The sequence below is a fragment of the Argiope bruennichi genome, chromosome 8, assembly GCF_947563725.1.
Source record: "Argiope bruennichi chromosome 8, qqArgBrue1.1, whole genome shotgun sequence".
Lineage (NCBI taxonomy): Eukaryota > Metazoa > Arthropoda > Arachnida > Araneae > Araneidae > Argiope > Argiope bruennichi.
In genome coordinates, this window is record NC_079158.1 from 105947624 (window position 1) to 105972704 (window position 25081).

Below are 25081 nucleotides of genomic sequence, written 5' to 3' on the forward strand. Positions count from 1 at the left end.
TCAGCTATTATGAAGTATTTTAATATATTTAGATCCTCTATAATGATTAATCTATTAATTGTATTTTAATTTTTATTCCATGTGAGGAACATAATCTGTTACAGAATTTCAGGCAAAAATCGAAAATAAGATCCTATAATATTTGATAATGATGTTATTCCTTAATAATATTGGCAACAATTAAAAAAAAAGTTAACTAAAAACACATTTTTTTTTTTTTTTTTTTTTGTAGAAATAAAATTTGAAAAAAAAATTAAAGAAGAAATTTAAAAGAAATTCGAACTTCTAGTAAAAAACATAGTACTATGATAAAATAAATCTTGTTTTGCCTGCTTCTATTTTATTTTTAATAGCTTTTCTTAATTATATAACACTAATAATGTGCATACCAAAAATGATTGTTTATTATCGTAAGTAAACTGTATGAGTATAAAGAAGCTAAATCAATGAAAATTACAATTGAAATCTCATAACTTACTATCATAAAACTAAGTTTTAAAAATTTCACCTAACGAAAACAATTACAATGAAATGAAATTTATATTATTGAAAAACTAATTTTTGAATGTTAATGTAGTGAAATATGACTTCCAAGCAAATTTAGTAAATGCAATTTCCACATACTTTAATCTGTCTGCTTAATACTGTAAATACCTTCGCTTTTTTTAACTATATATTTTTTGATATCTAACTATTTTACGATATTTTTTCTTACAAGAAAGTTTAGAAAATTTATTAGAAGTCGCAGTCAAAGAAAATGTTGTCACTGCATGAACAAGTTCGGTAAGTAATTCGGTTCACCCTTTTTAAGCTTTTGCAAAATAGATAAATCATCCTATATGCATTTTCATCACCTGGACTAATAATATTTGATTGTCTGGATAACTTTTTTCAGAGTTATAAGCAAAAAATAATTTTTAATAACTATTAATAATAACCAAATGAAATTTGTTCAATCTTGACGTATTGTGAATATTAAAATACTTATTTCTTTCAAGGTTAGTATCATAAAATTTTTTGAAATATACTGAAAAAAAAAAATTACTACGCAAAATTTGATTTAATTCACGACGATCCTGCACTCTTTAAATTCGTGTAAAATTGATGCTGTGATCGATCGAGATATTTTATAGATTTTTTTTTCATCATTACTTTTAATACATAATCTGATACCCTATTAGCACAAAATGGCCAGCAATATTATTACGATATCTTTAGGATATTATACGGCATATGGAATATTTAATAACATCATGAAAACATAATACAATATTTTATATTAATAGGTTAACTTGTAGTAATAAATAAACACAAAGTCCAATTTTCAAAGGTTTACTTACAATTATTTTGCTGATATCAGAACAAATCACAAATTATTTGCCTTACTTATTTCAATTTTATTTTAAAATAATATTTTTTTAGGCACCTGCTAAGAAATTTGTAAAAATGAAATCGTCTTAAATTTTAAAAAGGTAAATATTCTGTTTACAATAAGCACAAAGAAAAAAAAATTAAATATAAACCCTTTTTAGCACTCTTCCTGAAAAAAAGTAAGTAGGATGTACGGAATATAAAGATGCAGGACATATTTTAAAAATCAGTTTTTGAAACTGGTTCAGAAACATATTAAGGAGAACATTGTTTTCATCAAACAAGAAATGAGGTACCAATCCATTTGTAGAATGAAGTTTCTATTTAATTGATCGAAGTTATTTAGTTGATGAGAGTATTTCATAGTGTACTTCATCGGTTCCAGTTTTTACTTAGTTGGGAAACAGTTCAAGCATGTCTGATAAACCATCTGATAAGTATATCTGAATCTTGGTTGTATTTTTTTATCGTTATGCATTTTTTAGGAAAAAAAGGATATTTTTTCATTTTGTAATGCAGCATATAACATTAGTTATGATTATTATATGATCATAAGATCAGATAGAATATTTCTAGAAGCGATTAATCATTTAAAACAATTTGTACAGAAATTATTTTTTGAATATATAGATCCCACATAACGTTATAGAAAAGAAAACTTATTGTAAGTATGGACCAATTCATCAAGTTTTTGCTTCTTCTCGAGTTAATATGCGTAACGCAAAATGATCAATACGTGCTGCCATCTATCTGTCAGATTGTTAAGCTAGTCATGATGTGAAAAATTAAGTTGAATATCAATAGATGCGAGATTATGCTAGTGCTGCCTTCTATTATAAATAAATTTAAGTTACACTAAAAAGAATTCATACGGAATCCTTTTGCCCATTCTACGTTTTACGGCAATTCAAAATTCATACTTTTTAGAGGATGGATTGTATAGTGTCATTTTTGTTTCTAGCATAAAAAATAAGAAAAAATCTGAACTAAGAAGTAATTTTATAGCATAACGCATTAACTTCAAATGCCAAAAAGTTTTCGGTGATAGATACAAGCAGTAAAATCAATTTAAAAATGATTCTCCTTTTATTTTGGTAATTTTGAAAATATTGAATTATTTAAACTATGCTTCTATGCATATTTATTTATGTATCAACTATTAAATATCGAATTTCATATGTTTGGTTCAACCATCATGCTTAATTAGAAATCTTTATAATGTCACCAATTCATTCCTAAAAGAAATTCACTAATTATTAATTATTCACTAATTATTGTTTTCTATAATTTTGAATATGATATTTTTATTCCCTTTTGAGGCGAGATATAAACAATTAAAAAAAAAGACTTTGTAATAGAAGTTAAACTTTCGTTTTCCTGTTTGAGATTCAATATAATCTAATTTAGAAGTACACATCTCAAATAATTAACAGGAGACTTTTTTTTTTGCAGATGAACAAGCTTTTGCAGGCCTTTACCCTTTATTTATATTAAAATTTGACAAAAAGAATTTAATTTCTTTTTCGGCATGTACAAAATCCCTTTTTAAATACCATGAACTTAAACAAACACTGAGATGAATGATATCTTGTCAAAATAAGTTATAATGGATAAAGAAGAAGATAGAATTAGAAATAAATTAATGCATGAATAGCACAATGTTCTTATTCGAAATTAGCTAGATACATTTGAATGAATGAAGAATTATTATACTAGTTTTATTACTGGTAGTCAATCTAGATTTTAGATCATATCTGATATCTAATGGGATCGTAAAATGAACTCTTAGAAATATGATCGAAGCACTTAAAATATCACAATAAATACAAGCCCACTTCGATGAAGCATATCTTTTATATGCTTTTTTGTTGTAATAAAACTCAGATGTGTTAATGCCGTGTTAGTCCCAGATCTTCATGATCATTGTTAGCATTACAATGTCTTTATAAAAAATAAATATATGAAAGTACGATATCCAACTGAACAAAAAAAAAATCCTTATTTCCAGGAACATATCTTCTTTTAAACATCAATATTTGAAACTATGAGATCTGCTGGTGGCCCTGGCATGACGTATAGGCATGGGTGGGTACAATATCTCCCTGGATTCGAATTTCCAATCATACCTTGGATTATATCGGTCGTACAAGCTGCCTCTGTACATTGTATCCACAAAAGGCGATTCATGTATGGAAGGGGTACAGCTGCTTTCGGCATCGTTATTTTTCTCGACTTTTCTTTTGATAAATATCAAGAGATAGACGTTAACACAGACGGAAATCAGGAGTGAGACTACCAAAGCGGCAGCACCGATCAGGTACTCGAAACGAGTAGGTAGGAAACTAGAGGAAGAATTGGTAACTTCGGCATTCTGAGAGGAAGGAGTTTTGGGAGGAGGTAGCTCTTCTTCTACAATACCTGTACCTAAATAGAGACAAAAATTACATGATTCAATTTTTACATTGCGTGTAAAACATATAATTTATAGACAGCAAACAATTAATAACCCAAAAGCATGTAAATAATGTTCATGTAATATTATAACATAAAACTTCATCATATTCTGTTGAAAACTTCTTTTCTTTTATAATATAATGAAAAAGACGATATCTGAACAAGCATCTTAGGTTGACAGATTTCCCTTCCTACGAAAAAATATCTATTATTTCCGATTAGTTTATTAATTTATTATGCTGAAACGGAGATTCTTAAATTAATTCAGCTAAACTGAACTTTTTATTATTTTATTGATTTCAGCTACATATTTAAAAGGTTTAACAATGCAAATAATATGTTAAATAATGCACATCTACTTATGATTGTTTATGTATATAATGCTTTATAATGCTCGTCCCTCTCATATCCTTCCATTTTGTGAGAGAACCAAACTGCTCCCGCATGGCTCAGTCCTTAACACTGTTCATGTTAGAGCTGTTGACTTTTTTAATTTCCAACCCTGGGATATACCGCAGTTTTCGTTATATTCCAGGGTTCCGAATATAATGGGATCCTTTGAATCCTTTAATTGGATTCGATAAGTCATTAACTGCTCCTGTTGTTTTCCAATAGCTCTTTTTATATCATCGCTATTGGTATTTTTCCTTTGTGGTAATTTTCACGGATAACTCAAAATCAGATGGATATGCTGATTGCGGCATCATACTTTCATTTGATACTCTGAGCATAATTTCTGCTCAGTTTTTACTTGGTTTTTTTGAGTTGGTGACAATTTTCGGTGCTCTTCAGAAGATTCCAACCTCTACTCAGCGTAAATTTATTATCTACACCGATAGCATGAGTGCTTTGGAGACACTTTCGCATTACCACAATCGGATACATGCGATTGCTGTTATAATTTTGTTCAATTTGCGACTGCTGCAGAATGATAGGTTTCAGATCATTTTCTGTTGGGTTCAGAGTCATGTCGGTATCTTTTGAAATGAGAAGGTGGACTTGGCTGGAAAATCTGCATCGACTTTTTTTGAGCATAGGTCTTCCCTTTTATGATGTTAAAAGGTCCATTGCTCATCACTTCTCTTCTAACTGGCAAAAATCATGGGATCTGCAAATCGAAAATGAATTACATTCCATTAAAACGGACGTTGTTTTGTAGCCTGTTCATCTTATACTCGAGATGGATGTTAAATTGACTCGTCTCCGTATAGGAAATACATGCTTTACCCACAAACATCTCCTATTTGGAGAAAATGTGCATATGTGCAACAGCTGCAAAGTTCATTTTATTGTTCATCATATTTTAATTGAATGTCCTGTATTTCATTCTTATCGTGCTCGTTTTTTTTTTTACCTCGGCTTCTTCAACATTTCAAGACCTGGTAGATGAAAAATACTACCCAAATATTTTTAATTTCTTAAAAGCTATTGGTTTTTTTAATTGTATTTTCCCCTTTTGTGTTCAACCTTCCTTTTTAATCTTGTACGTTACTTCATTTACGAATTCATCGCAATTTTAAATTTTAAAATTCTAACATACATTTTATTTCGTCATTTTTAAGTATTTTTATCTTTATATTCTGCTCTTGTATTTTAATAAATGAGTGTTTCTTAAACCTTTTATGATTTTACCATTTGATTGGAGCAGTATCGACAAATATGGTTCTTACGCCAATAAACCATACAACAACAACAACCGTCTTATCCACATTGGTCTATCTTGGTATTTGAAGTGAAATTGCAGCTTTTCACTTAATTGATCGACACTTGTTTTTAGAAAAGACAATAACGCCCTTTAGCATTCCATATTTATTTCAATCCTGATGAGCAACTAAAGTGCTGATTTTACTGTTTACCTTAATTTAAACAATATGTAAGAGCTTAAATATATTTCTGTTTGGATTTCAATCTTTTCGAATTCTATAAAATCAAAAATATTATTGATCTTTTAAATATCAGAAATATGATCAATAATTCTTCATCTTTATTAATCGATATTTTCGAGGTTTCTAGACGTGTCCATGATTTTTCATAAGATATATATGCCTGTTCATAATTTTATAATGTACGATAATATTTAGCATGCTGTATCTAATAAAAATCCATCGCATGTAATAAAAAGTCTATCTCCTCTAAACACTATACTGCTGTTTGAGAATCTATAATACTAAAACAAAAGCAGATCACCAGTACGGTATCCGATTTCCTCATATTCTACTTCAGTATCAGCGGAAAATAAGAATGACTGAACTTAACACTTTAAGCAATAAGCAGTATCTCAAATCTAATACTGTATCAGTCTTCATGGATTTAACGTGATTCAAAACAATTTCGTTGAATTTTCGAAGTGTGGGCTACATACATGAGCAAAATAAATGCAAATTTCATGAGTTTTTTAAACATGAGCCAAATTTATAAGTAAAATAAATCTAAATGTCATGAATTTTAAAAACAGGGAACCAGATTTATGAAAACATAAATTGGTCATTGTCAATATATATAGTAGTCTACACCCTTATGGAGAAAAGCTAAAATCATTTTACAGACGATCATGATAGTGTACTATGCGTCGGAAATAGTTGCTTGTATAAGACATTACTGAAAGGGTCATAAACTTACTTTTAAGCTTTTGTACATTAATGAAAAAGAAAGCAAAATGACATTAAAAGATTAAATATTGATTAACATTCACTATTAGGAAGAGAGTTTCTCTTCTTTTATTTATTTCAAAGTCATATCTTCTTTAGTTGCTTTTTAAATTGCAATATAATACGATAACTTTAGAAATCAATGTCAAAAAAATATTTTAATCATTGATCACAGTTAATTTCATTTTCAAGTATTAGATATTAAATTATACTGATAAACTATTTATGATATTTTTTTCTATTTTCCTTTTACTGAAATAATAATACATTTTTGATCATATTTTTTCTTTTGATTTATATAGTATAAGCCTCTAATTTAAATAATATCACGTACATACTATAAGAAATACGCACGATTAAGATTGTGCGAACTCATTGTTTAGAAATTTACTCTGAGTTAGAAATATTATTCAACAATAAATTTTAAATGAATTAAATAGATTTAATGACATTTTTGTTTTTGAAATATTAATAGTGAGGCAAATTAATAAAATATCATCAGTTTCACCAGAATTTTCTTTCTCAAAGATCAAATGACCTTCAGTTTAATTTAACATGTTCACTGCCGCGCTGAATTTCTCGCAGTGTAATTCATATGGCCCCGCCGGCTACCTGTGACCCACCCCCCTAAGGTAGCAACGTGTTGAAGTATAACAAAATTTACCAGCAGCTCTTGGTATTCGATGATCTTCGTCCAACACATTGACTTCATTTGTGACGGTCATAGTTCGGCTGGCATCAAAATCAGATAAAGTTGGGGCAGATCTCTTTTTTCTACCATACGACATGCCTAGATAGTCTCCACAGTCAGCCTTCAGGAAAAAAGAATTTTGAAATGTAATTTAACAAGTTTATTTTTGAACATGCATGTCACCTTAATTTTTTATTAAATGAATTTTTCAAATTAAATAAGTCTTTTTGAAATATTAATAATAAAATTTTAGGAAAATAAATTAGACATATTTTATATAAAAGGTGCGCTGTAAATAATATGGAATAATAAATATTTATTGGAGTTTGAAATTTACAGTAGTTGTTGAATTATTTATCCCCGCCAATTAAGAATCTTACCTTAATATTCTTTATAAATTGATAAGGATGTTAGAGAATCATTTATAAATATTTTCTCTAATCTCAGTATCTAATTGAAATCATTGTCATCTGCAAGCTATCTGCAATTTATTAAATATTTTTTTAAAAAAAATTACATGGTTAAAGGTTTGGACTATCGATGTGTGATCGGTGTTAAATCCATTTGAATTTGTTGCACGTGATGCGACATTATGTAGAGAGAAGAGGTTGTATGTGAAAGGGAGTAGAATACTGGGGGAAGATTTATGGCTTAGATCACTTTGATTAACCACGGCGATGAGATTACTTTTTCCAATACTTTTCCCTCCCTTCCTAATCGCAAAAAAGTTTCTTTACTCTACAATTCATTATTTGAAACTTAGTGGAAGTGCAATAAATAATTTGGGTGATGCTGACGGTTGACTGTTCGCTTTTTTCTTACATCAGTCACCTATGCGCTAAATCTCATGGCTCAATTTTAACTAAATTATTTACTTTAGTCGATAATATATTCTTATATTATTCTCTACCATTTTTATATGTCATTGTTTTATGATAATTTTTGCCTTGAGATTTTGAACAGTCCTTATAAATTATTTCTATTAATCCTAAATAAAATGCATTTGCCGGCGTCCTGCCATAGGGGTAGCGCGTCTTCCCCGTGATCTGGGCGTCCCGGGTTCGAGTCCCGGTTTGGGCATGGTTGTTCTTCTGTTGTTCTATCTGTGAGATGTGTGAATGTGCCCTCCTGTAAAAAGGCGTTGAGCAAGCGAATGAGTGATGCGTGAGTAGCAAAGTCGTTCTCTTGGCCCTAGTTGGCGCTGCTATAAAAAATAAGAGACGTTCCCCTCAGACTTAAATCGCTGTCTTCGTAACAGCGGGCTTGTCAGTGGCAAGTGCCATAAGAAACAAACAAACAACAAACAAAATGCATTTACTCAACTCAATCTTTTGAACAGTAAAAGCCTTATCGAAATTATTACTCTTTTACTTTTAAGATACCTACTTACACTGAGAAACATTCTGTCAGCTAATAATCATGTTATGATACCATTTCAAATACGAATTCTATTCACCCATTACTGTTAATTCTATACTTTCACATTCCAAAACATTTTTCTAGGTTGGATTTGAGAATTTTAGCTTTCTTTCTTTGCAGAATGCATTTATCACCGTATAAACCTAAAAAAATTTCTTAAATTTTTACACACACACAACACTAAACTAATCGATATACATCATTTGATAAAAAAATAGTGATTATTTTTAAATATAATTAAATAAATAAAATTTTCATAAAGATTTGACTTCTAAAACAAATTATTCCATTCAAATATACCGTATGAATAGATTTTGTATTCCACTGAATTTTCAGTAATTGAAATCTTTCGTTTGCACATCCAGTGACTGATTGATTGACTTTCGATGAAGAAAAGGTGTCAAAATTTGCCACGCAACGCGAAGAACATTTCGGGTTGCATGGCAGACCCTTCTCTTTGACAAGGAGAAACGTTCGAAGGGTCTCCTCCTATTCATCATCACGTTAGGTTCTTTAAATAGATAGAGGCACCCATAATCACTCGGGGCAGCCATTTTCTCCCGCTTCAGTTCGAAACCTCATTATCTAACCACACTCACCAGGTATGCGGCGATTTTTTTTTCTTTTATTATTATTTCATCCCCCATTCTTTCTCGGCTCCGAAGTGAAATGATTGGAGTCTTGCCAATCCTATCCAATCAAATCGTTCGCCTACTGCACACGATGTGGCCTCTCTACACATGATGTCAGACGGAGACGATTTCATGCCTCGGAATAATATCCCTACCGCAGATTAGACTCGCAGATAAAAAGATTTTCTATTTTAATATTTCTAGAGTACGAGTAAAGGAATTATCAGGTAGCAGCGGCTTTTTTTCCAGCTAATTTTGGCAATTTATTATAAAACTGTATTTTGAATGAATTAAATATTAATAATTTCTTAACAATTTTGGCAGTTTAAAAATGGTTAATTCTTCAATGATTAAATTATTTTATACAGATATTTGAATTTCTTGAACTCCAGGTTTTCATAAATTTCATAAAAATTCATATTTTATTTATTTACTTCTAATGTATTATCTTAAATATAAGACACTGACAGAGAGAATAATATATCTCTCAAAAATTAATTCCACAGAATTCCTAAAAATTATTTTATGTCTTGCTTATCAAAATCTCGGAATTTTTATATCCGAAGTAAACATCTGTTTCATCATCCAATGGTTAGTAATAATCTTCCTACACATTCTCTCTCCTGAATCACAAAACAAAAAAAATTAAAATGGCTATACTTAAAGTGCAGCTTATTAAATAATTTATAATAAATAATTATAATTTTTTTTCCTTAATTATATCTAAATTTATTTAAAAAATGAAATGATTTAAGGAAAAATATAGAAGAAAGATTTTAATAAAAAATATCGTTACAAAAATTAATATAATGAAAACGATACTTTTTTTTCTTCTAAAACCCCAAATATTTTGATTCCGAAATTCCCTTAATTTCCACAGCACAAATGATGGGATCAGTATTTCAAAACAGGGCACTGAATTATTTCATTCTCAAGTAATTCTTTAAAGTGATTTGAAAATATGTCTACACTTAACCCTTAAATGCATGATTATTATTTATTTATTTATTTTGAATTTAAAAAATCTTTTTATTATAGGAAAATAGTTATAATAGTTATAAACGAAGAAAAAATCCAAGTAAAAAATATGGCATATTTATTTTGAAAAAAGTTGTATGTAACTTTTGGCAACATACAGTATTTTTCAAAAGTAATTTTTTAACATTTAGATAAATCATTCCTTTATAGGAAACTAGACAATAGAAACTATCTGTTCAAGTAACACACTGAACCTCATCACCCACCACATTTAAATGTAGAAAACCGATACAATTTACCTCCCAAAAGCAATGTCAACTGTTTTCTTTCACACATAATTTATAGTCTGTGGTTATCAACGTGCATTCGAAAACGGACACACTCAGGTTTTTGAATAAAATTAAGTGGAAATGGATTTAGACAATTGGTAACAATATGCATTTGAGGTTAAGAAGGAATGTAAGATTTTAGATAATTATTAGTTATACTGTCATGATAAATGAATGGTACTATAACTCTTTTCTAATTTATTCAAATATAGTAAAATGGTATCCAAATTATTCATTACACACAAAATTTCAGTAAAATTACCTCACCATTCACACAACGCAAATTTTAGAGAAACATACTTATAAAACATCAGCATTTGAATAATATTTCTAATGTTGTCATAAGTCTTTTGAAAACATTTAAAATTTAACACCATAGAAATTAAAACGAAACTGAAAACGAACAAAAAAATAGATTTAGTTTTCGAGCCTGACTGTATGCTATCTTAACTTAAGCAGCCTTATTTTATTACCACATGAATTAATCGTTTCCCATAAGCAAACATAGTGTAAGTAGATTTCTTCCAGCTAGCATTAACAGAGTTGTCCGGTCAGTATTGCTAAGAGAGTCTCAGTGTGTTCGCGGTCAGTCGGAACTAAGCACCCATTCCACTCAGATTAATTGTTTGTGGTGAGTGCACCCTGCTTTGACGGCCAACAGACGCATTACGAGAGCAGGGCCGTTCTGGGAGCAAAAAGGGCCATAAAGACCCGAAAGGCTATTTGCACTTCACCTCTTTTTGCTGGGTCAAATTAACAAGGACTGCAGACAGCCTTGCGACGAAAGAACCGATTGATCCGAAAAAAACACAACAGAAATCGATATTCACATATTTGAATACAGCACTTACGTAATAGACAGAATTTGACCGATATCTTTGGACATTTATTCAGTTTTCCAAAATGTAAATGTAAAGGCATACATACATATTAAGTATTCTGAATACACGTGCATACTATTTACAACACACCTTAAAGTTTCAAGCGAAATATTCATTTTTAAACATTTTCCGGAATATATTTCATGATTTAAGAAACTTTCAAAAACAAAGTTACCGAATTTAAATTCTAGCCTGTAATTAAGACATCCTCATTTTTCAAGGACATCTGCAAATTTAAATCAAATACGAAGAATATATGAATCACTGATTGCAAAACAAACAAAATCTTTCAAATGAATTAAATTCTTCATTAGAAGATCCATTTCTATTAGCAGTTATATACATGCATAATTTGTTTTAGGTATTACAAAAGGAATGAGCTTCGTTCCATCACGTATAAGGATCGTAAAGAAAATATATCCATGAACTAATATATCGTCAATAGTATGCGATATCAGAAAATATCTTTCTACTTTTCTAATTAAAAAATTGTATTCGCAATACCCTCCAGTCGCATTGATCCAGTTAATTTTATTATTATTATTTAATATAAAGGAGTATATTCTATTAATTACAAATCAGTATTCCACCTGATAATTCCAGATTGTAGGAAACTGAATTTTTTTGAGAATTTTTTTCTTTGACAATTAATTGCTGCCATGTATTTACTATACGTATCAAAAGATCGAATATGCATTTTTGGAGTCTCTTTTCCTAACTGATAGGAATTAAAATTTGACAAAGAGATACAATTATAGTCATAAGAACTCATACCAAATTCCACTTATAAAGGTTGTTGCATTTCCGAGTTCTTGTATTTACGGATTTGTTTCAATAAATAATAAGAATCTACAATTTACATGCTAAAATTAATATTATTTGTTCACGAAAATTGTTCATTTATTCACTCTTGAACAAGTTGTTACTTGTTTGATCTATCATTCTTAGATGCATGTAAAAATACAGACAGACAGAAAGTCATCCCCTTGATGGATTTTATTCAAAACTTGATAGATTTCTACACTTTAGATATTAAATCTGTGTACCTGTGTACTCTTTAGCTCTTTTCCCTTTGTACTTATCACGATAACTAGTATTCGGAAGCCTGAACAAACAAACTTCCTCTTAACCCTTTCTAGGGCCGTGGGAAGTATGCTTCCCACCAAATTTATCAATCTTTGTATAAAATTATGTAGGTTAGCATAAATTCTGACAAATTTTTTTAGTAAGTCAGAAACTTAAATGCTTTAGTTCTTTATTTTACACAAAATGATGTGTCTTGATTTGTTACTTAATTATTAATTAGCCAAATTAATTAATTAATCAAATTAAATTTATCTAATAAGCTAAATGAATCCCTTTTCTTATTCTAATTTCAAGCCTAAAAATATTTTAACATAATATGACTAGAAAAAAATGGTCCTTTAAAGGGTTAATATATTTCGTTCAAAGTATGATAAAAATCTAACAATTTGATGTTAAGTTCAAATACCAAATTTCTTCCGTCACGCTCAAAGCGTTTTCATGTAATCCTGTTCACAGACAGGCAGATGGACAGAGAGGCTGGTAGACAGATATAATTTTAAAAGTATGTTTCTTGGACTCAAGAATATCTAAAACGTTCAAATTCGTCAAAATTTCTAGTTCGAATTTTTTAATGATCAGAATACTTTCTCTTTGCATACCTTTTATATAAAAAAGTAAAAAGACTAAAATCTGATGAAAATTATTCAAAATAATAAGTTAATTAAAATTAAAGAGAAAATAAAAACAAGTTTAATTTTAGAATTTTTGTTAAATTTTTCTTTTAAATTATCGTCTTTAAGTGACGAAGTGAAATGAAAAAGATATTAACAAATCAGGGAATAAGATTAGAGATTTTGTGAGAGAATTATTTTTAAGATTTTGAAATCAGAGAATTATTTTTAAGATTTTGAAATCAGAGAATTATTTTTAAGATTTTGAAATCAGAGAATTATTTTTAAGATTTTGTGCTTGAATACTAGGTTTTAGAAGTAGTAATATTAGTAGGATACTCAACCTTTTAAGATTTTCTGCAATATAAAAAAATCAAAATTATATAAGCCATCCCAAAAGTACTTTTCTATTACAAATCAATCATTTTTAGCGGATTGCTTGTAATAAAAAAATAAAGCATTTCAAATTTATATTGTTCGATTATATTTATAAACTAGGTGATATGATGGTCAAGTACCATTATCAAAGTTCGAAGTTAAAGACTTTCACGTATAATATTTTAAGTGTAAAAACGACTTTTATGTAAAATATCGGAACAAAAAAATTATATCAAGATCTATTTATTGAAATAAAAGAGAAATTTTTAAAAATAGGGATAGAGTAATTGAAAGTCTTAACGTTGCCCAGAAAAAGATTATTTACGAATTTTTTTCTTGCATAATCATCTGTGTAGTGTTTTCTAAAGAATTAACAATAATTGAAAGAAAAATAGCACAAAAATGAAACAAGTATCGTCTATTAGCAAAATTTTAAAATGGGACGATTTTTTTTTGAAAGGATTTCCTTCAAAGCTTCTCTGAAAAAATAAGGCAAAATACTGATTAAGTTCCTATAGTCTGAAGCTGCTATTGTTGTCGAACATGGTTTCATTTTCTCGCAAGAGCCCCACTTTTCTTACCTATGTTTGAAAGTGATACATTCCTGCTTACTAGCATTCTTGAAACAAAAGAAAAGTTAATATAATGATTTGTATTAAAATAAAACAGATTTTTAAAAATAATGACATAGGACTTTAAATTTAATATTAATTTAAATGTATTTATTATTATTTTTTTTAAATTAATAACTATTGAAAGAAATATTATGCAGAAATGAAACCGATGTCACTGAAAAGGTAAAATATTGAAGAATGTTATAAAAAGTTTAAAATCATTCCTTGTGGACAAATTTTTGTCGAAGTTTCTGCCGACAAAAGACAAAATGATGGTTATTTTCTAATTAATTGAATATTTAATTAATTTTTTAACTTTGAGAAATTGATAGTATTCTGTGCAAAATTTGCTTAAGTTCAACCCAATTATTCAGAAGTAGATGTGTAATATATATATATATATATATATATATATATATATATATATATATATATATATATATATATATATATATATATATATATATATATATATATATATATATATATATATATATATATATATATATATATATATATATATATATATATATAAACTAATAAATTTCAAGTGTAATTCCTGTTCATTTCAAGTTCAAGAGAGCTTTAAATGCAGCTAAAAATGTAAATATATTTGAATAATAAAAATTTAAACAAAATCTTCGAAATCTTGGAAGGGAAACTATTTTTTATTAATTTAAATGTTTTGTGCAAAAAATGACAGATCCAAATAATCTAATGCACCGTTATCGTACCATAGTATAAATTTCAGAAACCCTGCTCTATAGACTATGCTTTAATCAATTTAAATTTTATAATAAAATATGTACTTCTTCATACCATATTGGCACTTAAGTTTTAAAAATTTCCTTTTAGAAAGACAGACAAAAGCAAATTCCCTTACCCAAGGGCAGTCATGCTGACAAACAATCACATTACAGCTGAATCTCACTTTCGTTCCATCTAGAAACCGGAACATTCGGAAAGGGATGTAAAGATAGTAGTCACCAGTGGTCCGGCTCTGGTCATCTACGTACACTTTATCGGACACAGATAGATCTACAGGACAACTGAAAAAAAATGAAGGAAACATTTTTAATAAAGGCATCTCTATTTTCATTCATCATATTTATTTTAGTCGGAAATAAAATAAGACCACAGAATATTGCCAGCCTCATGGAAGAAAGATAATGAAATTGGACTTACACTGGCATGTTGGAAAAGAAATTTTGAGGGAAAAAATTCAGTGTTATTCTGTCCATGAATAAAAACTAGATGCAGCGATATATGTCAGTTAGATATTTATGAATTGCTAGTTCACTATGGAAAACTATTCCTATATTAATCCACAGTTGAAAATTTGATAAGTAGAATTCGCTTCACTTCTTTTGCTAAATTAACAATATTTCAGTATGTGTTAAAATCGAATCTCTTAGCATTCACAATTTGAAGTATTTTGTATGATGAAAAATACACGGATTAATTTTAAATACTCTAAAGCCAGGAATATTGTTATAAAAATCTTAAATAGCAACTAAACAAACAAAAAAAATTGCTGGTGATTTATATCATAAAATAATACAAATAGAATATTATTCATCAACTGAACATCTTCATTCCTTAAAGTACTTATTATTCGTTACTTCCATGCAATCTACAAAAGAATGTTGCTTAAATTTGAATGAGTGAAAAGCTTTACTCCCTCAATTATCTAAATCAAGCAAACATTTCTAAATTTCCGAGAGCTCAAATATTTCGATCTTATATCTTTCAGATTAAAATTAATAGTTTTTAAAATAAATGAAACAAATTATTTAACCATATTTTTGAATACTAAAGAATGATTTATTTGATATGTTTAAAAATATATATACCTTTAAATTTGAATTATATGCTTTTGAATTGAACTTGAAAACTGGAAAAAGACAGTTCCATCACTCAGATGCCTACAAACATCACTGTGGAAATTACAAAGCTAGATAATAAGGTCTCAACAGAAGGCTTACAATGATCATGGTTTCATATTGTTACAAATGTGTAATTTTGCTTCCCAGCACGAATAGTGTTATCATAAGAAAGACAGTTTTACAGTCATCTGTGCTGGATGCTGCCGGATGCCGAACCAGTGGTCTCAGTGATTGTCGACAAACTTGGCGACCATTTGGCGACAAAATGGATAATGCTCGAAATTTCGAGAATCCTGTCGATCCGTCCATTAGGAACCGAGACACGCCTGATTGGTCTAGAAGCTTCTAGCCCCGCCACCTGGGAACTATAAAAGGCCGGCACTCTCAAGCTGTGTGGTCATCGTCGAGAGTCGTTGTCGTGAATTGTAGTCGGAGTCGCCGACAAGTAACGAGTCTTCGAGATTATAACGAAGAAACAGCGTTGTGTGGAGCGAGTGGTGAGCTACTGTGTGCCGAATCCTGTTATCTACTGTGAAAGTAGCGTCGTATCTTTTGTGTAGCAGCCATTTGTGAGAAATAGTGAGTCGGCAGCTAAAGCGAGAAGAGACAGTGAGAAGTTCAACCGTTTTGGAGAGGCGGCAGAGCTAAGCTCAGAGGATTCTCTTTTCTGCTGGATTCTGTCTGGCCGCTTCGTGTGCTGTGGACGATTACTACTTGTGGGTTACAGTTTATTATATTGTGCTACTCTGTTTATCTCGGCTGTAAATATTTGTCGTCTGAGTATTCGACGTCTTTGTGTACTCTTGCTCTTCGTGTAAATAAACGTCATTGTTTTCTACTGAGGCCTGCCGATTGTGTGTTCTCACACCATACACCCACTACCAAACCGAACCAGATGGCGGAGGTGGAAAAATCCGTAACAATATTTTCACACTGCATAAAAATCTCATCTTCTTAATATGATTTTAAGTTTCGTTCACATTTCTTAATCGTCATATTTGATTTTAATTTATACGAACAAAAATTTATATCAAAAAATATCTTGGCAATAAAATGAAAGTAATTATATTAACTTATTATGCATAGAAGAAAAGTTTTAAATTTTACATAAATATTTAATTAAATATATGTTTTGAACAAACCATCTTCAATAACACTCTTTGTCCTTCAAATTATTATTCGTCATCAAAATTCCAATACTAAAAATAATTGAACTAGCCTACGTGTAGCGTTGCACATGCACGTAAAGTATGTATTAATAAAAAAAAAATTTATTTTTATTTATTTCACTTAATAAAAGGAGTTGTAATCGTTTGCTACTATCAATTACAATTCTTTTCGATATATTGATATTTACTTGCCTAATTTTTGACGGAGTTAGAAGAACATTATTGAATTTTGTAGTAAAATATCTGAATTAATGCAAATATGTATTAATATAGCAAAAAACATTTCACATAATCATGGTTATAAATTAAAGAGCATATTATTTATAAAAGTAAGTTAAAAAATTATTCAGAAACAAATAATTTCGTACCAAATTAGGAAAAAAAAATGGAAATTTTAATTAAAAAATATCTGTTTTTAGAATTTCTAGAAAATTTTCAAAAAGAGGGGAAAAAATGTTAAATTATTAAACAAAATTAATATTTAGAAATCAACGAAATCACTCTTTCTTTCTCTCAAACGTTAATAGATTTTTAACACGTATTCCGAGAGCAAAAGATTTTTATCGGTAAATAAAAAAATTACCTTAAAAAAAACGAATTACCTATAATAAACTTATACGACGTGAATAATAACTTAGCCGACATTCGAAAAATTTGATTTAAACAAAAAATACTCTTTTCAATAGCTGTTATTACGCATAGCATAATCCATATTGTACTTCAGGTGTATATATTTATAGAATAATTAGATATTTGCTTTTATCATCTGTAGTCAAACCGAAATCAATAAAAATATAGCTAAACAGTAGCTCTCGTTTCACGTTGAAAAAGAAATGAGCTCTGTTCAAGCGAAGTGAAATCGATATCTTTTGTTCAATATATTGAGTGAATTTTTTTTTTCGCTTATTTGCAAACAATGTCTGTTTTCATGGCACTGGACTTCCAACACAAAAGAGTAACTATTTGAAATAAATGCCCTAAGAATTGTTATTGTGCCGCGAAGTTTCTGTATGTGATTTCTTTGCACAAAGTACAAAGCCACTGGACAAGAAAGTAATACAAGTTTACCGATAAATGACAGAATCAGTTTCTTACATGACTAGTTATCCTAAACATTGTGTCAACACGAAATAAAACGATTTCGATAGCAAAAATGCGGATAAATGTTATCTGCTATTTTGAGTAACTGGAAGCAACTTGTATAAGACATTAATAATCGATGGTATCAAGCTCTTAATTTTGCATTTCTTGAGATAATATTTTAAATGACTATTCATTATTTAAAATTAACTGATATTTTTATGAGTTCTAAAAGCGTAGAGTCAAAAATTGCTCTGCACTTCATATAAATACATAGAAATTTATTAATTAAATCATATTTTTAATTATTGATTTCATCTATAACAGTTTTCTTTTCATTTTTAAGTAAACTAAGGTGAAGTGATTTCTAAACCTGTTGATACAAAACATAATATTAGGAAATAATATATAATTAAATAATTTTTTACAATTTCATTTAACAAATAAAATGAAGAGGAATTTTTTTCAAACGACACTAAATAAAAAGACACTCTTAAAAAAGAAAGTAAAAAAGCTTTTGAAATGGAGATTATTTTAATATTACAAGCTTCACATCAGAGCTTTTGAAATTTTAATGCTTCGCATCAGAGTTCCTATATTTTGTTCTAAGCCTCTACGTTTGCAGTCGGCATTTTTAACGTAGCTGTTCATTCGTCCCAGCAATAAAAATGTTCCGTTTGCATTTTAAAAATGTTTCTTACTTTGTTTTACAGAAATTAAATTCTACGTTAGATACTAAAATTTTAAAATTTAAACTTCCACGGGTAGATGGAGTTCTGAAAAAAAGGAAGAGAGCAGTCACCACCATGTTTGGACCTTCATCTGGAATAGGTGCTTATAATTACGAAAATTTATTAAATATTTAGGTGGGAAAGTAAGTATCTCATGTTGCCACGATATGAATGTGGTCTGTGGTATCATTCTTATCAAAAGGCACAAAATAGCTGCAGTGAACAATATTTATATTTCATTACCATCAATTAAATATTTAACAAAAAAAAACAATAGTTCTTACGTTATATTTTTAAAGATAAGTAAAAAAATGAGTAGTATATCTTCAGAGAAGAAACTTGTTTAGTAACAATTTACTAAAATAATTTAAAATAATAATTTAAAGCTAAAATTAAGCCAATTTTGTTGTTGTTGTTGTTCAAAATTGTTTTCAGATTGAACCATAAGCGCCTAAATCTAGCTAATAAAATTATGGAGACGGTATTTCGAAAAAGCCAAAGCAAAACAATTATGCTTCAAAGACATCATATGTTGGTTCATCTAAAGAAGAAGACTTCGTGGTTTTGTTCATATGCGAAAAAACAGAGAAAGAAGAATTTAGAAAAAGCATAAAATAATATACTTTTCATTCATTGTGTATTAAAAAATTTAATAATCAAATAATACACTTACTTAAAGAAATTAATGATTCAATTTGAGAAATCAGGGTCTTTAATTGGATAAATGGCACAATTTTAACATAGTATTGATTTTCAATTTGAAATTGCACTTCTGAAAAAAATAATCATACTTTTCGAAAATAATTAAATTACAAAAACATTCGATGATATTTCATTTGTTAAAATTACTTCTTTAACGCTGTACTTTAAAAATAGTGCACGTAGTTTATATATGGATTCTTTCTCGAAATAACTTTGAAGGAAAAAATAAACCACCTCTTTCTATTCTCTTCACATGTATTTTAAAAGCAAAGCAGAACAAAAAGTTATTAAAAGATATGGTATAAACAATACATTCGCAGCAGTTTTTACGAATAAAAGGAAAATTATAATATACTTCCACCGATATACAACAAAATGTTACAAATCCTATGCCAGCAGTCCACGAGTTATTTAATCCTTAATCATAGAAAATACGAAAATCAAGCTCGAAATCTTATAGGCTTTTATAGACTTCTTATCTCATAATCTAGAGCAAAAACAAATTGCCTTCTTTATATTTTACTCTATTTAAAATAATAGTGCATGTTCTGCATAGCATTATATATGCTTTCATGATAGTTTCTATGATTTTTCAATGATTTCATAGCTAGCACATTAAAAATATCATTTGAATTCAAATACTTTTATAATATTTTAGAACTGTAATATGATTTAAAGAACATTTCGAAATGATAAGTATTTAATATTCGAAATGATAAGTATTTAATATTCGAAATGATAAGTATTGGTATTCGAGAAGCTTGTACCAATAATTCGAATCAATTACAATTATTAATTATATTATTATAATGTATTATTATTCAATTATTATTTATTATTATTCAATTTAAGATACTAGTAAATTACCATTAAATAAAAACGAATATCGTAACAGGAAAATAAATTAATTGTTAGGATTTTTATTTTTACTTTTAATTTCATTTTTAATTTTGTACATGTAAATTGCTGTGTATTTTTTATGCACTTCTTTTTACAGTTTCTATTTAAAAACACAATTTTATTCAAATATTATTAAACTTGCAATATTCTTCAATAACATAGTTATTGTTAGAAATTAGGAAATTATAATTGTACAAATTAATCTTACCATTCATTAATTTACGACAAAAATAGTACTTTTTAAGAATATTTATTTAATTGTCGATATTATCTATGTCTACTGAAGTGCATAGAAATTATTTTCAGTTTTCACATTTTTGTCAAATAATACATCTTTGGAATATATTAAAGAAAAGAATAAAAGTAAATAAATATAGAAATTTAAAAAATATATATATAAATTATTTTTTTTGCACAAAAAAGTGATTTTATTTTTTGATTTAATATTAATTTTTGATGCTACTGAAGCATTTAGCATATGCTTGGATTATTCTATCTGAAAAACAGTCATGAATTGAGGTTTTAAGTGAAATCTAAAACTCATGAGAACTTTTGGCAATCAAATATATTAAACAGGAAAATAATTTAGGTGAAAGAGCAAATTTTATTTTTATTGCGATGATTAATTCATATACTAATTTATATGGATGACTAAAAAGCAGGATGACTCATAATATGGAAAAAGTTACAATCACTTTGAGAGAAAAAAAAAAGGCAAACATCTCGAAAGGATGAAAATTAATTAAAGTCTAATATAAATGAACAATTATTGAATCAGACGAACCTTTGAAATTACCCGTACGCAATTATTTTTTTCTTCCCTCCAAAGTTTACTTTTCCGATGTTTATAATTTGCATTTCCAAACGCACCGAGCTGTCTGAGTCAACGCATAATTACGGTTATAAATATTGAGGCTTTATTACTTGTTAAATTTTAATGCGCGTGGAATTCATTTATAAATAAATAAATAATGAAGGAAATGAGCGGTTTTCTTCGCTGGGAGGGAAAAAAAGAAAGAGAAAGTGGTTAGAACTACTTCGGGCAATATTCCAAATTTTGTCTCCTATTCTTCTCTCTTGAAAGGAATAATGCTTATGCTTATTGTAGTTTCCTTATGCATAAATCATCTGTTCCCTTTTTTTTTAGAAGAGCGAGTCCTCCTCCCGAAAAACGTTCGATTTGAGGTTAAGTGGCTGCCAACTTTAAAGACAGATATTTCATCTGTTTTCTATACATTCTATTTTTAGAGGGATTGATACTTTTGGCGAAGAAAAAAAATCGATTCTCTTGTTTGAAGCGAAAAAGGGCTTTTTTTCCCCCGATTCGGAGGTCATGTGAGAAGTGTTTTGCCTCTCTCAAATTGAATAAAAGGTTAATGCAACATTATAAAACAGTACAGATTTTAGAAATGCATTGATATTTTCATTACTCTAGAATTCATTCAAAACCTTAAAAAAATTTCTGAGTTTGTGAAGCAATGTATGCATAAACTGTGATATCGGCAATAAAAAAATATATAAATTCAAATTTTCTTTCCCAAGAAAAATATTAAAAATTCAACAATGTATTTTGAGTACTTTTTGATGCAATTTTGTTAGTTATCATTTTTTTTTGTCTTTTATAAGAAAAGCCTTTTTAATGCTTATAATTTTTTTTGACGTTTCAATGTCACAATATACTTTCAGATCAGATTATGAGTGGGCTTTTCGTGTACGATTTTTTATATAGTATATGAAAATTTACTATTTATTTTTATATAGTATATAAAAAATTCTCGCTAGAGACATGATATAAGTACAAAATAGTATTTAGAAAATATTTTCCTCCGTAATTTTATGTGAACGTCCAAATATATTTTATCATCACGTTTTCTCTCAATGTTATCAGAAAAATCTTTGCATTTACATATGAAATGACAAGGGCTGAGAAAAGCTTTAATACATTTGATGAAAATGGTAATGCTAAAATGATTCGGGTTGAGATTCTAAATAGATCTTATTTATAGACAAAAAGAAAGCATATAATAGAAGCTCAAATTTATGTAATACACAAACTAAGCAGTAAAATAGAAAGCAATTTTTTTGCAATCAATAAAAATTCTAAAAGTAATTTAAAATTATAGAATAATCTTCAGTCTTGTGTCTGTGGTCACTTCAATATGCATAGTCAGTTTATGAAACAACCATCATAGCTAAAAGTGGTCACCGATTGTATTATTTTTATGCTATCGCTATCCACCAAATAAAACAATTTTTTAAAAGTAATAACTTATAATTATGCATGAAAAGAAATCATTATTAAAAAATTTGAAAGAAAAAACATTTTTTTATCTATGACCTAATGAAATATTTCATGCAATCAATCGGAAAAAGAAAGAAGGGAATGCTTAACTTGATATGAATTAGACTTCATCATTCCAATGTATCCAAATACGCACGAGTCTTAAGGAAATCAATCTTGTCTTTCAAATTAACTAATCAGGTTTAAAAAAGATTCAGCTTTGTGCATCAGTAGATAAAATTAAAAGAAAATCTCAAGTATGAAATCCCAATGTAGAGAGAAAAATGAATGCCCACCATAAAGGTCAAATATGGAAGGAGCTACTGTAAACACAAAACTGAATGACATTTTCGCACCAAGCGTTTCTTTAGATCTCTGAACGATGTCCAAATGTATTTTGTATAATAGAAATTATTTGCGAATTTTATGAGGAAAAATTGGCAAGAAAATTAGTAGAATTTTTCAATTATTGGAGAACACAATTAAATAAAAACATAATCATTAGCTCAACAGACTGTCAATAAAAGCTGTTGATGTTATTGCCTTTTCCTCTACAAATGCCAATAAATCGATTAAGGATTTATTTTTTTCAATTAAAAACAACACTGAAAAAAAGTTAACCAATGGAAAACCTGAAAGATCCAAATAAACAAACTATATCTTTTTTTAAATTAGGAATTTTCGAATAATTTCTCTTTTTTTGTTGTTGCTAAGAATGGAAATTCTATTTAACAGGAAAAAAAATGAAATTGAACTAGTATATAAATAAAGACTTTGATTTTAAAAATGAAAGGCATGAAAGCTACAGAATGAATAATTACTACTGTAGAGAGATATTACTATACAATATGAATTTGCGTGCAAGGTTTTCTTTTGGTTATCTATTTCAGGTATTTCCTCTAAAAAGATGATTTATTTTCCTGTCGAAAACAATATTGGCAAGATTAAATTGGCCTAAAATCCATGCTTTCAAAGTACGGAGCAATTGAATAGTTTTGTATTGAAATTAAAATTAAAAACTCTTTTCTTGCATTTAATGACGTGATATACAAAAGAAAATGAATTAGATTGAATTAATTATACTTAATTTTAAAAAATCACATTTATTTTACTTGGGTCATTATCTGAGTTAAATATTAGACGAAATACTTTGGACAAAGTTTGCATTATTAATGTCAATATAAATGTGCAAAAAAAAGCAAAAGAAATATTTCCTTAAAAACTTGCGCCTTAGCCACTGTGGTATTTTTCAGTTATGTATCTATTTCATACTGTAACGCCAATTTCATATTTCATGTCATACAGTCGAAATTCTATGAAGCCTAATCAAAAACATTTTATAAAAAGTGACCAAGTAGTAAGTAGTAGTAAAAATTATTCAATGGTTATTGCTCTTCAAATTATTTGAAAACTTGATTTAATTCTCTAGGAAGACTGAATAAGAGACCAATTATTGTGAAAATTTGTATCAAACTAGGATTAAATTACTAGATAAAATATTTGAACATTCCATTTATACTACGGATTTCTTTTTCTAAATAATAGAATATTTTTGAAAATTCCTGAACTGCAGTTTTTTCTTTTAAAATTACTTTTTCAGTGGTATATAATTTCAAGAATTTTCTCCTCGACATTCCATGGAAAAATGCATTTGAAGACTTTATAATAAACTAGCCGCTTTTGGCGACCAGCCGGTTCGCCAATCTTAATGTTCGTTAAAATTTTAATAATAAAATATTTTATGCAATTCCTACTTTAAAAGCTTCTTCATCAAAATATTTTAAAACTTCAAATTTTGATTGTCATATAATTCATTCATAATATTATAAAGTCCTTCAGTCATAACGTAATATGCATCTCTCTAATTTTCTGTTAGCACCCGCAGAATTTATGCTTTAAATTAAAGTGGAAAGAATTAATCTTCAATGAATATATTAATATTTTTTACTGAAACAAAGCATTTTTTTATAATCTGATTACTGAAAATAGAGTCACTCAGCGTTTAAACTTTATGGGCACTAAAGAATATCTTTTTTAATTTATGCAATATCTCAAGAGTTTGTCAACAAAATTTTCTTAGATTCATTATGAGCAGATCGATTCATTAACAATGTTTAAATTTAAATGCATCAAACACTCAGAAAATAAACAGAATCGTTTAAAATAATCGGTCGAAAACAGGTTAAAAAAACTACTTAAAAACCGATGAGCTTAAAACTATAAGCATATACAAAAAAATA

At 28.3% G+C, this 25081-nt stretch overlaps 1 protein-coding gene across 1 annotated transcript in view; it reads right to left on the bottom strand.

Annotated features, from left to right (window-relative positions):
- Positions 1–3206: 3206 nt before the first annotated feature.
- LOC129981029 (uncharacterized) overlaps positions 3207–25081 on the bottom strand; it is a 272688-nt gene continuing 250813 nt past the window's right edge. Inside the window, exons 8-10 of the mRNA XM_056091634.1 lie at positions 14976–15141; positions 7138–7285; positions 3207–3795 (exon numbers count right to left, since the gene is read on the bottom strand). Of these exons, the coding sequence (XP_055947609.1) occupies positions 3401–3795; positions 7138–7285; positions 14976–15141 (709 nt within the window). The 3' untranslated portion in view covers positions 3207–3400. The remainder of the gene's footprint in view (positions 3796–7137; positions 7286–14975; positions 15142–25081) is intronic.